This window comes from Pelmatolapia mariae, linkage group LG7 (genome assembly GCF_036321145.2).
Source record: "Pelmatolapia mariae isolate MD_Pm_ZW linkage group LG7, Pm_UMD_F_2, whole genome shotgun sequence".
NCBI classification, from domain to species: domain Eukaryota; kingdom Metazoa; phylum Chordata; class Actinopteri; order Cichliformes; family Cichlidae; genus Pelmatolapia; species Pelmatolapia mariae.
Window position 1 is genome coordinate 29,554,111 of NC_086233.1, and position 15,968 is coordinate 29,570,078.

A 15,968-nucleotide genomic window follows, 5' to 3' on the forward strand; every position below is an offset into this window, starting at 1 on the left:
TTAAGATGATAGATAGCATCTGTATCTACTGTTCTGTAGAGTCCACTTACCTGACAAATACATTAATTCATTAACTAAATACGACTGTCAGGTATTGATTTTAATCTTCCATCTTATTTTTGTGTTTTAGCCCATCTCACTTATATGTCACAAAATAACAATTAACAAATTGAATTTTTTATTCAAATATTTTCCAGTTTATTTGATTTAATATTGACATAATATGAGATGAGAGGATAATTTATGTATCTGTTCTTATTTACACAGATGTAGATGTCATGGGTCTGTAAAGCAATAGAAAATATATCTTCAGATTGGACTTTTTTCATGTGATTATTCCAATCATTGCTTTTATGAGCTTGTGCGTCTTCTCGTGAAAATATGTTATGCTATCAGACCTACAGGGACTTGAAAACTGTGGAAACATGGAAAATAAGAAACTGTGCCAGTAATAATATAAATGATAAGTTAGGTGACCTGTTTTATGTACCTGTGCTGAGCAGCATACCTCTCACCAGTGATACTGCCATGTGTGGGGGTTTCTTTCTGTTAGGATGGATTGGCTCAGCCTTAGTGTGAGGAGCTTGGACATCTGCTGCTCCTTTGTGTCAAAAGGAGCCAGTTGAGATGCTTATTGCATCTTATTAGGATACCTCCTGCCCACCGTCCTTTGGAGGTTTTCTGGGCATGTCCAACTTGGAAACCTACTGGATAGATTACACATCTCCTCCAGCCTAGGAAAGCTTTGAGATCCATCAGGAGGAACTTGAAAGCTTTGCTGGCGAGACAGATGTTTAGAGTTCCCTGCTTGGTGTGCTGCTGTCACGACTCAACTTTGGATAAGCAGAAGCTAATGCCCTGATAGATACATCTGTTTATGGTATTTACAGTGTGTTGTACTCATGACTGTGAGATGCACTTGACAGCTGGAGTCTGCAGAGCTTGATCTGTTTTTGTCCTGCTGTCAGTGCATGAAAACCATGTGTAACCATACCTTTGTGTGTTAATCTACCCTCAGTCGTGTCTCTGTGGTTTGTTATATTTCTTTTCTGTTCCTATTTTATGTGTGTGTAAGTTTGCTTGGGAATCTGTCTTCTGTGGTAGAAGTGGGTCTTTGTTTAAACCCAAGAGGATTCATTACTGTGATCTATCTCCCTCCCTGTTGGTGCCAACACTAACATACTGTGGCGTCTGTGCAGCTATTTTTAGTTTTGGTTTGTGTGTGTGTGTTTGAAGGTAATTTGTCTTGGTATGCTTTTTTTATCATTATATGAATGAACGTCTTGTTCGTGCTCACAGTGACAATGAGCCACTATTATTCCATCCACAACAGATATTTTTGTCCAGTATTTATCACAATAGACCCCAAATATGCTGCTTAAGATCATCCATTATTGGTTTTGAATGTTTTTCTTGATTATTGAGCTTCTACACCTACCCTCCTAACTGATATATGCCTTTGTATCTTTCCATCTTAATTTTTATCTCTCCATATTTGCACATAAATTAGGGCTTGTTGTATTATGTTTAAATTATTTTGTCTTGCTCTTATTAAAGGACCATAGTTTTACATTTTTGTTCTTATTTGATTTTGTTTTCAATTTTGTCTAGGTTCAGTTACTTTCCAGAACAGATTTTCTAGCCTCAGTTTAGTTCTTTACTGTTTGAGAATGTTTTGTTTAAGTTACAGTGATACAGTGGCTTTTATACGGTGGCCCTGCAACTGGTCCGTCGGGTTATTGTCTCCCCAGAAACACTTCCCTTGTGCTTTTGGAAATCTGTTTTTTCCTATTTCCGTTGTCATTTTTCCTATTTCCGTTGTGTTTTGTGTGCTTTTGCCGTGTTTTTCTTATTGCTGGTGTTTTCTTAAGCTGCAGTCCGTTTGGCCTCTCAGGGTCACTGTACTTTTAAGCCAAACTGTAAAGATGAAGTGATTGAAGTGCAGAACTTTTTAACAGTTTTAATTTTTAAGGTGTCCAAAGTAAGTGGTCAACTGACATGGTAAATGGACTGATTCTTATATAGCACTTTTCTACTCTCCTGGAGTACTCAAAGCGCTCTATACAACATGCCACATTCACCCAATATCACCCATTCACACAAGCACTGTCTTCTAAGTTTCTTAGTGCTTCCTAACTACCATTCATACACATTCATACTCCAATGGACGCATCGGAGAGCAGTTTGGGGTTAGTATCTTAATATCGAACCGCTATCGAACCACTAACTTCACAACATCTAACCAAGTCAAGAACACTTTCAAGGAGGTAGATGCTTCATTATCAAGATCTACATTTAAGAAATACCATCAAAAATTGAAATACCACAAAGTACAAACCATTTGTTATGCTCAAGAATAAGAAGACCAGATTAGACTTTATAAGAAAACATCTGAAAGAGCCTGCCCAGTCCTAGAAAAATGTCTTTGGATAGATGAAAGCCAAATTAGCTTTACTAGAATGATGGGAAGAGAAGGGTATGAACTAGGAAAGGGATGCCTCATGATCCAAAGCAGATCACATTATCTGACTAACAGGATGAAGGCAATGCTATGGCATGAGCATGTAAGGCAGCCCGGTGAACCGGGTTGCTAGTGTTTATTAGTGATGTGAATCCTGAAAGGTAACAGGATGAATTCTGAAGTGTATGGGCCTATACTCCGAGATGAATGCTGCAAAATGGATCACAAAGAGCTTCAAAGTGCAAATAAATAGTAATACAAAGCATAAATGCAACCCAAGAGGTTTTCAAGGCAAAGAAAACATATTTTTCAATAACAAAGTCAGTGATTTCATCTCAACCCAACAGAACATGTCCTTCAGTTTCTGCAGGCAAAACCGAAACCAGAAAGATCCACAAACAAGCAGCAACTGAAGATGATTGTAGCCAAGGCTTAGCAGGGCATCTCAAGGTTTGGAAAAACAGCATTTGAATGTCATTTGGAGTTCTAGACTTCAGGCAGGCACTGACTGCAAAGGATTTTCATACAAATACAAAAAAAAATTATTTAAAAAAATGCTAGTTTGTCCAATTAATTTTGCACCTCTAAAAATAGCTGTAATTCCTAAGGACTTAATGCAGTAATTTTGTCAAATTACGGTCAAATTACTGCTGAAAGTCTGCACTTCAGTCCCAAATGCTTAATTTTCCAAAAAAATATGTATCTAACTGCATCCATGCACATCCAAAAGTTCCAGTGTGGAGGAGACGAGATGCATGTTTAACTGTTGGAAGAAGTCTCAACTTTAAGTGACACAAGAACTCATTTCAAAATTAGATGTGACAGGCGCTGTCACTACGATAAGTACAGACATCCAGTGTTCTGCCAGTGACTAATGTCAAATACCCACAGCACAGAAAGTCAACAAAACGCTTCCAGTACAGACTTTGTGATATTTAGAGTTTCATGATCTATATCTTCCCTCTCAAAATCACCTGGGGAAAAGCTAAATGCTAGAATTGTGCACTTGATACTGCAAAATTCTATTTGGCATTTACACCGCTGTCTCAGAACATTAAATTAGTCACATAGATGTAAAATTAAGACCAGCAACAGCTTATTTAGCAGATTATATTTTTCCCTCCCCATGCTCCATGACTCATTGCCATACGTGTCTTAACATTTCTCATCTTGTAGGAAATGAGGTGTTACTCATGCAGTTCCTGTCCCTTCTAATAGGCTATTCCTGCATATTTGCATTTGTGTGTATGCATATATTTATCTTGCATGGGTGCCTTTTTGCTTTAATTTCCATGTGTGTGAAGTCATGGGACTTTTGCTTCAGTTTTCTCTGCCTCTGTATTTTCTTTCTGAAGTCTTTGCTTTCATAGCTTTTGTCATGCAAAATTTGGCTACAGTACTTTTTTGGGAGCCAGCGTAGGTTGATGAAAGTAGATTTGATGTGATGCCAAGATTTTGTGTGTTTAAGAACCCTGACAGAAGAGCTTTTCACACATTGCATCCTACCAAGAACTTTGCTCAGCATTGACCTCTGTATCAGGTCCTGTTTTGGCTTCTGAGAGGTTAGCCAAACCCTGGGGAGTAAATAAGAAAGTTGTATTCAAAGTATGTACACTTGTTTCTTTCATACTTTGTATGTGTTTGTCCATCAGTTATAGTGGGATTCCCTGAGGTTTTGCAAAGATCATCTTTCTGCCTCCCCTAAGTCACCAGTTAGTATTTCAGGTGAAGATATTGAAATTTTACATATATGCCAACATATCAGTGCCCGAGGAATATTGTAGTATTTAAGTTCATTCAAAATTCAGATTTTAAGACAAAGTAACTAATTGGATTTATTGTTTTGCAGTATATTGTACAATGACTGTGTGTTATTGTGCCTTTTTGTAATGAATTTAAAACTGCCGTCAAATGCCTGCACATACTTGTCGTAGACTTGCGACATGCATAGACAGCGGAGTGGGAGATACAGGCTCCTATTTTATCATTTTTCTAGAATATTTGTGATTATTATATTTCTAATGGCAGATAAAAAAAATACTCAATGTTTTATTGATTTTTGCAGCTTGCAGGCAGCAGCATTTATAAGTATAAAAGTAAATAAAGCATTTGCAATCCTCCTTTTCGAGTGGTGGACCTTGAGGCTTCATAATATCACTTGGTGATGTCACAGTGGCTACATTCTTACTTTAAACTGCGAGCTTTAAAAACAATGAAAATGTATATTTTAGAAAATAATTAGTCGCATAACTATTTGTTTTTATATATAAATTAGTAACAATTTTTGTATTTTATGACCTCCAAAAATTGAAGAAGAAGAAGCCTCCCACAAATGATTGTTTCCTCCTGACAAACTTACCTTCAGATGTTTAGCTTGATAAAGCTGAAAACTAAGAGGTTAACAAGCAAACTTACTGTAGGAGACAGTTTTCTGAGGTTAATATTTCTTGACCTTGACAATACAAATTACGTCTGAAATATAAGTCTGAAATCTCCTGCATAGCATCAAATTATATTCATTTACTGGGTGATAATTAGCTTACTACATATCACACTACATATCACTACATTTCGATTAAAACTTGAATATATGGAATTGAACCTTGAATATATTGAATGAACCTGAAACAGTGACATTTGTCAGTAACTGCAAACTTTTAAGCAGTAGTGCACCTATCACTATGTCTCTTCTTAAATACATCATGGAGTTCGGTACCTTTTCACTGTCACTTCTACTGTGTCTACTAGGGCTGGGTATCGTCACTGATTTCTAGAATCGATTCGTTTCCGATTCACAAGGTCCCGAATCGATTCGATTCGATTCGATTCAATTCAATTCGATTTAAATCTGGGAAATTTTGACAGTCAGAAATATTATAATTCAGATCAGTACATTTACATATTTTTGTATCTATAAAAAGGAAGCTGACACATGCAAGACTTTATCAAAGGTGTGAGCGTCACAGCAGATGCCTTTGTGTCAAAGTAGCTGAAGATAAAACACAGAAAAACATGAAGGTGGTTTTCCTGGCCTGGGATTTTATAAAAATATTCTGCAGTACATCAAAAACGAAAGAAAACCATTAATCAACATATGAACGTTACCTCTGACGTTACAGCGGTTTCATTAGACACACGGCTAAGCGTTTTGCATTTTGCATAATTTTAAAAAGTTTAAATTTGTTCAGTATTGAACGGCAGAAATTAGGTTTTCTTTTCGGAAGTATGTAAAACGAAAAAAAAAAACAGCGGCCGATAGCGCTGTAAACAACAGTAGACTTGTGCGAGAGAGAGAGAGAGAGAGAGAGCTGTGCATGAAGTGTGATTTTATCGTGGTGGAAGCAAAACAGTAAAAGTCAGAGTGAATTCATGACAATGTTTATGTGAAGAGTAGTTTGGATCTTCTTTTGCTGCTGGTTCGGTCAATATTGTTTGGAGAGAGATAAAACTAACAGCTTTAGAATCAGCACAAAAAGGGCGTGAACACAAAGCGCGGACCCGCCGACAGATCAGAATCAGCGAGCTGTCGGCCGACCGTGTCCGTGCTGTCGGGTGAGAAAGGCGACATCTCACTGATTCTGATCCGCGGGTCCGCGCTTTGTGTTTACATCCTTGTGCAGAATCCGTGTACCTGCTCTCATTTACTGTCTTAGCTGTTTGGTGGTTGTTGAAATTTTGTGAGGTTTCACCTGAGATTCTGGTGTTTCGGGCAAAATAAATTTATATTAAAAAATCGATTCAGGATTTTAATGAATCGATTTCACGTTATCCAAGCCAGAATCGATTTTAATCGATGAATCGATTATTAAAACCCACCCCTAGTGTCTACTTCTACATCTACTGTTTATCTAGAAGGATGTGCAGGATAAAGTGTGAAATTAAAAAAGCTAACAAAACAATAACAAAGAAGAATGTGTTGCAGAGCAACAGCAACACAAACAGCATAAAACACAATGGGGAACACATGAATATGAATGTGAGGAAGGAAGCAGAAGCGAAGTGATGCAGAATGGGTTTCTGGATTTTTCATTTTCAGCTAAATGTGGTCAGTTCATGCCTCATGCTGTGGCTGGGTCTATTCACCTGACCAACACTCATTAACAAAATAATTTGCCACATGAAAAATGCACATAGAAAATGGCTTCATTTAACAATGGTGCAGAGCCATTGGAAAGAAGAGAGGGGATGCAGGTGTAGACTGTGATCAGTAATATTATGACACCAAGATAAATGAGGCAAAGGACCGAGATCTGAAATGGCTTTTGGTTGTAGAATAAATCATAGCGTAATATACGCATGATAAATACTTTTAGCTAAACACCAGCAGGGTTCAGGACCACACTTTTTTTGTGATGAGTCTTTGCTAGAACCCATTTGATCGTGACAGCAATTGTGTAAAATAATGTGACGAGCGACCTTAATAAGCTTGATAAGTAGGTACTATGAGGTTATAAAACTGGGGGATTATACACCAGTTTTGGTGTATAATTGGCGACCGTGGTTCAGGTGGTTGGAAAGCTCATCTGTAACCAGAAGGTTGCCGGTTCGATCCCCCAGCTCTCTCTGTCCTGGTCGTTGTGTCTTTGGGCAAGACACTTCACCCTACCACCTACTGGTGTTGGCCAGAGGGGCCGATGGCGCGATATGGCAGCCTCGCTTCTGTCAGTCTGTCCCAGGGCAGCTGTGGCTACAACTGTGGTTTGCCTGCATCAGTGTGTGAATGTGAGAGTGAATGAATAGTGGAATTGTAAAGCGCTTTGGATGCCTAGGAAAGCGCGATATAAATGCAATCCATTATTATTATTATTATTAATAACAGCCACGCCTTTTCAAACTTGATGCAGGTTAACCAGCATCCCCTGTTCTCACAGGATATTTGCATTGATCAGATATTATCTATGCTGGCACAGTAAAATAATCAAGATTTAAATAGCTGGGCCCTACACTGCTGCTTGAAAAGCTGAACTTCTCCCTGAAGACATGTAAAGGAAAAACAGCAAAGCTACAGAACCAAAATTCAGCATGCATAAAATGCCTCACAAGCTTCAAAAGCTGCAGTGTGAAGTTGAAAAGAACAACTGTAATTGTTTGTATTAGAAAAAAAAAACTCATCTGGAAAAACAGCTTACCACATTCTGTAAAGACAGAGTAATTATCATGTGCTGTTTAAAATATCTTCTCTGCTCACTTGCCAGTTCCTAAAGATAGAATATTCATAAGAGACTCTCCATAATGTGACAGACACCTACAATGTACACAGTACCAGCACACTGGATTGTTAAGTAGGAAGGCTCCTGTCACTGATAGTGAGTCTTTGAAGTCCTGTCTCTCAGCTCTGCTGTGCACAACTACTGTCTAGCTCTTATGTTCAAAGTAAAGAGACCAGATGCTGAATAGATAATACAATATTATCCTTCAAACACACAGGCAGGAAGATAAGAGTAACAGGTAACATGTATATTATTTATAGTATCGTCAAATGTATTTACACAAATCACTTTCAGCGTACCAGTTAAACAATAGATTGGTGCCAAGATAGATGCCTGTGCTGACTTCAGGAAAGGGCACTTAGAGTAACATGAACAAATTGAGCTCCTCTAAGAGTTGATGTCTTTCCTCCTTGGCATTATGTTAAAACGCACCTGAATGCTCCAGACCTGCAAACTGACAAAACATCTGCTTTTTTACCCACTTATTTGCTGATGATCAGTCAATGAAGCGCATTTAATTAGCAGCACCTGGCTGCCACATTCCCTCTTAATTCTTATGGAAGCAGTCAAGGTGTACCTTTTCACAGGACTGGATGGAATCCTGCAAAAGTGTTATTTTTCACATGAGCTGTGAGGAGAGAAGAAAAGATGACTCAGTAACTTGAAAAGGGCAAGCATATCTTTAAGCAGTTCAGCCTAATTAAAGTACTTGGGAATAACAGCTCAAACTGGTGGTGACAAGGGTGGAGAGAGGGTCAAGAGTGCAGTACACTGCATAACATTTCTCCTTCACAGCGCTGAATCATTTCATTGTGCAGGTCAGTTGTATTACATTATTTGCTGATAAATGAAATCGGGGTGGGCGTACAAACACTGACACACAATGAGATACAAACCACAGGAGCTTTCCTGCCTGAGATCAGACAGGCAGACAGCGGAGCTTGTGATGAAGCGTGCTATGAATGCCAGCCCAATGCAGAGTGTGGGCGAAACGCGAATGGAAGGAGTCTGACATTTTAAGCCTCTTACAGAGGGCAGAGAAGCAGTGAATGTGCAGTAGTATCATATTCCTGCATATTGCCCTGTGTCTTGCCTTGAAGGGTAGTTATGTTATTATAATGGATTAAGATGTGTAACCTGACTGAGGCTCTTAGTGTAACTACAACTTGATAGCAAGGATAATGTTGGAGGAACAGTTAATATTGAAGGATCTTTGCATATTGTTGCTCTTTTTACAATTTCACAAATAAGCAATTTTGTCATCAGTCATCGCTGTTATGTGAAAGTTTTTAAATGCACAGAAACACAGTGATTTGTATTCACCTGCGTGCTCGCTTCCTCCTCTCCTCCACCTTCTGCAGGCCGATGCAGCCACCAGCTTTCTCCGTGCAGCTCGTTCAGGGAACCTGGACAAGGCGCTCGATCACATCAAGAATGGAATCGACATCAACACAGCTAATCAAGTAAGACAGTTTCAGTCAATTCACTGGAACAGCCATCAAAAATCTGCTTACGTTTGTGCCTGTGTGTGTGTGTGTGTGTGTGTGTGTGTGTGTGTGTGTGTGTGTGTGTGTGTGTGTGTGTGTGTGTGTGTGTGTTTAAGAAAAAATGGCAGCCACTGGTTTCTATAAACAAAAAAGGCAAAACAGGGCTCATATCAAAATCTGTTACAACATTTAAATAAGAATTGTGGTACAAAAATGGTTACATTGCAGCATTACTCTATTTGGTTTTGCTTTTTGAAATGTAAAGAAATTAAAAATTAGCCAGAAATACATAATGGCTCAACTTATCTTGGTGACCGCACCGTATATAAATATATAAATGTATAAATATAGCAACACAAGTGATTTGATTGGAAGAAAAACAAAATAAAATAAACATCTGAAAACTGGGCCTAAAGAAACAAAAACAAGAAAGGGTGTTGGGCCAGTCATGCAATGGGCTGTAGGACCCAGAACTTTCCTTACTAAACTAATGAAGTAAGAAGGCTAAAATAACAAGTAAAGCCACAAAAAACAGACTACTAGCTCATCCGTTACTCCACATGGTGTACCTAGGAGAAAATGAGGAACAGAGGAGACAGGGGAGCAGGAAAGAGAAAAGGAGGCAGGAGAAAGCAAATAAAAGAGGAGGGTGTATAACAAGGTCTCAGTGCCAAACCTTTTTCTCAGTGAGATCTTCCGTAGATCAGTCAACATGCATTCTGGAAAAATGGACAACCTATACCAATCTATTATCGGTACAAGTGAATTAGCTTTGACTGATCTAATAATCGTACCTTTCTTTTTCCAAATCCACCATGGAGTTAGTATTGGAGTAATAAACATTTCAGTACACTGTTAAAAGTGAAAGAGTACCACTGAACAAGAGCACATAATAGGAGCAGACCAAGCTTTATTGTTTGGTCTCTTAATGTTTCTCAGGAGAAATTTCTACCAGTGCAGTAAAGAAATTTGTGACACTTAATGTGCCCTTGCACATCTCTTGCCCTCCTGTTCATTTATTACTTGCTCTAGGGCAGCATGTTGGGAACAAGTTTTGTCTGCTTGTACTGTTTCCTTTAATCACTTCTTGCAAGATACCTTTTATAAAATATCACACCATTATACTATTTTTGGGATAAATGGGACCTGTAATTACACCATTGAGCCAAACCATTAGGAAGATCCATCCTTGATATGATAAAACCCTGATAACTGATTTAAAAAATCTTTAAACCATCATTAAAGTATTCTCAGCAAGATTATGGATAAAAGTAGAATATATACACATGAGTGAATGGTGACGTTTGTACACCAGGGCAAATCCTACTAGTAAAATATACTCACTAACTACTGTCGCAGGTATACTATGCTGGTAGTAGGTTGGACTCCCTTTTGCCTGCAGAACCTTAAATATTCATGTTAGAGATTCAAAACATTGCTGGAAAGATTCCTCAGAGCCTTTAGTCCATATTGACATGATGAGCATCACACAGTTTTGAGCTTTCTGAGACTGTGAGTTATCATGCTGGATGCAGCCATCACAAGACGGTCATAAAGGGACAGACATGATCAGCAATAATACTCAGGCAGGCTGTGGTATATAATCAATCCTCAGTTATTTCTTATGAAGCCCAAAGCGTGACAAGAAAATATCCTTAACACCATCACACCACTGAAAAACAGGACAGATCGCTTTTTTTACGCTGTTTACTCCAAATTCTGACCCTGCCATCTGAATATCTCAGCAGAAAATGAAACTCACCAGACCAGCCGATGTTTTTCCAATATTCTTGCACGTGCCTGTGCACGGTAGCTAACAAGAGTGGCACTGAGTGTGGTCTTTTGCCACTATACCCCATCTGCTTCAAAGTTTGATGTGTTGTAACTTCATACATGGTTCTCAGCATACACTGGCTGTAATGAGGGGCTATTTGAGTTACTGTTGCCATCTTATAAAGTCAAAGCATACTGTCCATTCTCCCCTTACTTTTGACATCAACAACTGGATTTTCTCTTTTTCTGATCATTTTCTGCAAACTCTAAAGTTGGTTGTGTGGGAAAGTCCCAATAGATCATGTGTCTTGGTAGCTTTTCAGTAATCCAGCTAATGTTGAGTGCTTTCACGAGTCATCCAAGAGGTTTCTTCAGTTCTAAACTACGGATAAAGAGTCCGAGGTATGCAACCCCCCTTGAAAATGGTGTTGAAGGTCGTTGACCCACTATTAACCTCGTAAGTCGTCACATGAGGCAAGCTGTGAAAAAAGGCATTGAACATTAGCATCACAAGGGCCAAGGTCTGTAACCTCTGGAAGACATTTTGAGCTACTAAGGTCACCTGAGGAACGCAGGAAGGGTTGAAACGCAGGGAATCAGCAGTTTCTGTAATACTTAAATCAGCCAGTCTGGCACCAACAACCATGCAACATTCAAAGTCACTTCAGTTAATTTTCTTCCCGATTCTGAGCCTCTGAACTTCAGCAGGTCATATTGACCATGTCCACATGTCTAAATGCACTGAGCTACTGCCTTGTGATTTGCTGATTTTATATTTACATTAACGAGCAGTTGAACAGGCATACTTAATCAAGTAGCCAGTGAATATATGTACTCAAATCTGTACTGTAAGTACTTTGCCTTGATGATTAATGTTTCATATACAGGATGACTAGCTTAAAGAATTTAATTATAAATAAAAAATGGAAAGATTGATGTAATTTCCCTACAACATATATAGTAGCTCTTTAGCACTAAACTGTAGGAAAAAAAGGTTTTCCCTTGCTAAGAATATCACGATTACAAAACAAGCTAAATGGATAATTGCAGTTTATTTTCATTCTATTTTGCCATTAAACAAACTGCATAGATTTTTGTCATTAGAGGAATACTTAATGCCATACCATTATTTCAGTGTTATCAGTGGAGTGCTTTTTGAAAAATCAGCAAAGGATTTAAATATAAACCAAAAAGAAAATTAACTATTCATGACTCCTAGACCCCCTGGGTTTCTTTCATTTTGTAAAGTAGGGTATATTAATATTTAAGTACAGTTGTGGTCAAAAGTTTACATATGCTCATCATGGTCATGAATGCCATGATAATTTGGGATTTTTAATGATTTTGTTGAACTGTTCTTTTTCCGGGGTGGAATGACTACATAACACATCTTTAATGACTAGAAAATACGAATTGGGTGCACAAGGTTGAATTTTGGGGCGGGTGGTTATAATCCACACACAGTCAGATATATATAAATATACACCCCAACTAATATTTGGTTACATTTCCCACTTTTGATAGCCACCAACAAGCTTCTGGCATAAGCCTGGCTGGATATTTGACCACTCTACTTGGAAGATGGGGTTGGTGGGGTTAATTTACAGTTGGGGAAATAATTATTTGAACCCCTGCTAAATTTGTAAGTTTGATCAATTACAAAGAAATGAACAGTGTCTAATTTTATGGTAGTTTTGTTTTACTGAAGAGAGAGAGAATACCAACCAAAAATCCAGGAACAAAACATATTACATGAAAGTTAGTTTAGGCTGGCTGTGGCATGGGATGATTTTTAGTGAATGACGATTGCTTTTATACATGGATAAAACACCACTACTGAAATATAAGTCATTTTTGACAGTTAATGTTTACTCTCAGTATGTGATGCACTACTGATGGAAGTAATGCAATTCAATTTTATTTTATATAGTGCCAAATCACAACAACAGCTGCCTCAAGGTGCTTTATATAAGGTAAAGACAATAATACAAAAGAGACAGAAAAAACCCAACAATTATAAGACCCCCTATGGTCAAGCGCTTTGGCGACAGTGGGAAGGAAAAACTCACTTTTACCAGGAAGATGCCTCAAACAGAACCAGCCTTAGGGACTGGTGGCCATCTGTCGTGACCATTTGGGGTGAGGGAAGGAAGAGTAACACACAAATAAAATAACAGTGGATGTGCAGTGGATTTCACTAATCACTGTGGGTCACACTTCAAAATGAGAATTTCATCAGTACATATTACACATTACATTACACAGAGTTTGTAATTGCAGAGACAACTCCATTCATTTTGGGCATGTCATTTTCAAGCAGGAAGCTCAGAAAGCCCTTTGGTTTGCTTTGGTTTGGTAGTGTGGGGCATTTAATAAACTCAGATTTATTTCACAGGTCTGGATTGGAAGAGTTAAGTAAAAAAAGAAAAAGAAAAGTTAGATGTCTTTGATTATGATGGTTTCCTGGTACCATATTGCCTAGAATTCTGTCATAAAATTGGCCATATACAATGGCGTCACTTTTTTTTCCTTTATATTCTTTGAAAACAAAAAATATGTCATTAAAAATGCATACTCAGGCCAGTGTGAAATTGTCAGTCTTCAGTATTTAGAATATTTGCATTTCATCGTTATTGGCTGGTTAGCTTGCAGGTGCGGTAGAGGAGCACTTGGTGATTTCATGGGCAGAAATCTCTATGCAGACCTACAGCCACACCAGAGAGCAGGATTTGACCTGGAAGCCTTGGTTGCTCAGTAGTTACTATTATTAATAGAATCTAAAAAAAATTGGATTTAATACCCACAATTCTGATCATTTTTAAGTTATTAAATATTGTTTTTATCTTATGTTTATTTGTTTACTGTTACATTGATGTCTTTTTGCTCATGATGAAAGCAAGGGCAGACATGGTATATTTATTTATGATTTATGTGATTCTGCAGCAATAATCTGGCTACAGAAATACAGACTGTTCTTGGTTTACCTGTACCTACCTAACTAATTTCCATAGCTGTTCCATTATTCGTGTGTTATGATGAAAAAAGAAAAGAAATCTCACCCTGTAGCTGCTTCAATCACATCTAGACACAGCAGACATTCACACGTTACAGTGTGTGTAATTGCCTTTGATACAGAGTGTGTTTCTCATCAGAGCGCATGCTCGCAGAGATGCTCTGTTACCCATTTGAATTGAGTGACACTGCAGTATGATCAGAAGTCTGAGAGTTTGTGGATCACTGAGACTCCTGGTGGCCAGATTGTTTACTGCAGGCAGACTGCATCTTCTACAAACATCAGTAATTTACTGTGCAACTAAGCTGCCACAAAAAAGACAGATAATCACAAAGAGAGACAAACCATGCTGAGATAAAACAGCTGTCTCATCAGAAAGTTCATTTTTTCAGAACTGAGCCCTCGTGCTGTCACAGTGGGTTTATCCGTTATTTTTAGAGAAACTCTAACTAGACAAGTGATGTTCTGCACAGCTAGAGAAAGTGAGCATATGTTGCTGCACTCACAGGGGTATAAGAGTGAAGAATACCATTTCTATCCTCTCCTCTTGTGGCTTCCTAATTACCTGTCAATGAAGTGAGTGGAGTTAGAACCGATGGAGTACTGTATAAGCTTTGGAGTCTGATTATGTTCAGCAGCAAGTCCTGCACATTATACTCAAACCACAGCATGGATAGCATATTGTTTCCTTTTCTCAAAGGTCATAAAATGCTTTCATGTCTAAGCTTTACTATTATAGCTTTGGTGGGAGTTGTTTGTTTAACTAAATCTCTCCGTTTCCTCCTTAAGAATGGTCTTAACGGGTTACACCTCGCCTCTAAAGAAGGCCATGTCAAAATGGTCTTGGAATTACTCCATTCTGGCATTGAGCTGGAAGCAACTACAAAGGTATATTTTTTTTCTGTTCTCTCTGTTTCTATGTTTGCAACTTGAAGTGAGTGAACCGTGGTAACTGCCACACTTTCCCAAAACTTGTCTTATTTTACTATTTTAACTCAGGGTTTGTTTAGTTGAGTTGAGTTGTAAATACTGGGACCAATGGAAAACTACACTTACAATACAGATACACAACATTTTTTTATGTAATACTTTTGTATTTAAACACAGTTTAAATAGACAGTTTAAGTGTTTCTCATTTATAGCAAAGGTATTTATTGATGAACAACTAAAGAAACTAAAACAAAGTTTTCCTGCTTTTAGTCAGTATAGCTTTTTTAATCCTATACACACTACACAGACTAGATTTCACTGTTGAGTTCTCAGTGTAGCGATCTAGGCCATTAGGCTGTAATAATTGCCCTCTCACTCACTTTAATTTTCTTTTCTCGCCTTCTCTGTGGTTTTTTATGTGACCTCAAGAAAGGGAACACTGCTCTCCATATCGCAGCGCTGGCAGGGCAGGAGAAGGTGGTGGCTGAGCTCGTCAACTATGGTGCCAATGTTAATGCCCAGTCACATGTGAGTCGCCCCAAGCTGTGTAGAAGGTTGAACGTATGAGCCAAGTGTGTCGAGTGTGTGTGTATGTGCATTTGTGCATGTTTTGTTCCTGTTGAATATGTGTCACAGCAGCTGGTAAGTCATTTCTCTGCATATTTATATATAGTATCTGTACTCATAAACATGTGTACGTCTGTGTCCTCGGAAAGATAAGCACCTGTGTTGTATCCAGTACTTTACCCATAAAGGTAAAGGTAGGATGCTTTTAAAAACTGATACAATTTTTTATTTTTGCAGTTTTTATTCATCATTAACCTTTTAAAAAAGTGCAGTACAAAATTTTCTGAGACCTCTTTGCTTTAAAGACAGAACCAATTCTGCTGGATGCAGTTAATAATTAATAGGCAGGATTTTTTGGGGCATTTTGGACAAGTTACCAAACTTTAGCTGTATCAGTGTCCTCTATCCATTCATGTAATCTAAGGCTAACTGCATAATGTTTGGATTAGGCCTCTATGAAAATATGGGTGCTTTGAAAATAGTTATTCATGACTCAGGCTTTACCTTTGGATTGTTGTTCATAACTG

The 15,968-nt window shown here is 38.2% G+C and overlaps 1 protein-coding gene across 4 annotated transcripts in view; it reads left to right on the top strand.

Moving 5' to 3' along the window:
• Window positions 1-15,968, top strand: part of LOC134630947 (ankyrin-1-like) — an 81,582-nt gene that overhangs the window by 23,834 nt on the left and 41,780 nt on the right. For all 4 annotated transcript variants that reach the window (XM_063478770.1, XM_063478771.1, XM_063478773.1 and 1 more), the window contains exons 2-4: window positions 9,033-9,134; window positions 14,734-14,832; window positions 15,304-15,402. In XM_063478770.1, the coding sequence (XP_063334840.1) occupies window positions 9,033-9,134; window positions 14,734-14,832; window positions 15,304-15,402 (300 nt within the window). The remainder of the gene's footprint in view (window positions 1-9,032; window positions 9,135-14,733; window positions 14,833-15,303; window positions 15,403-15,968) is intronic.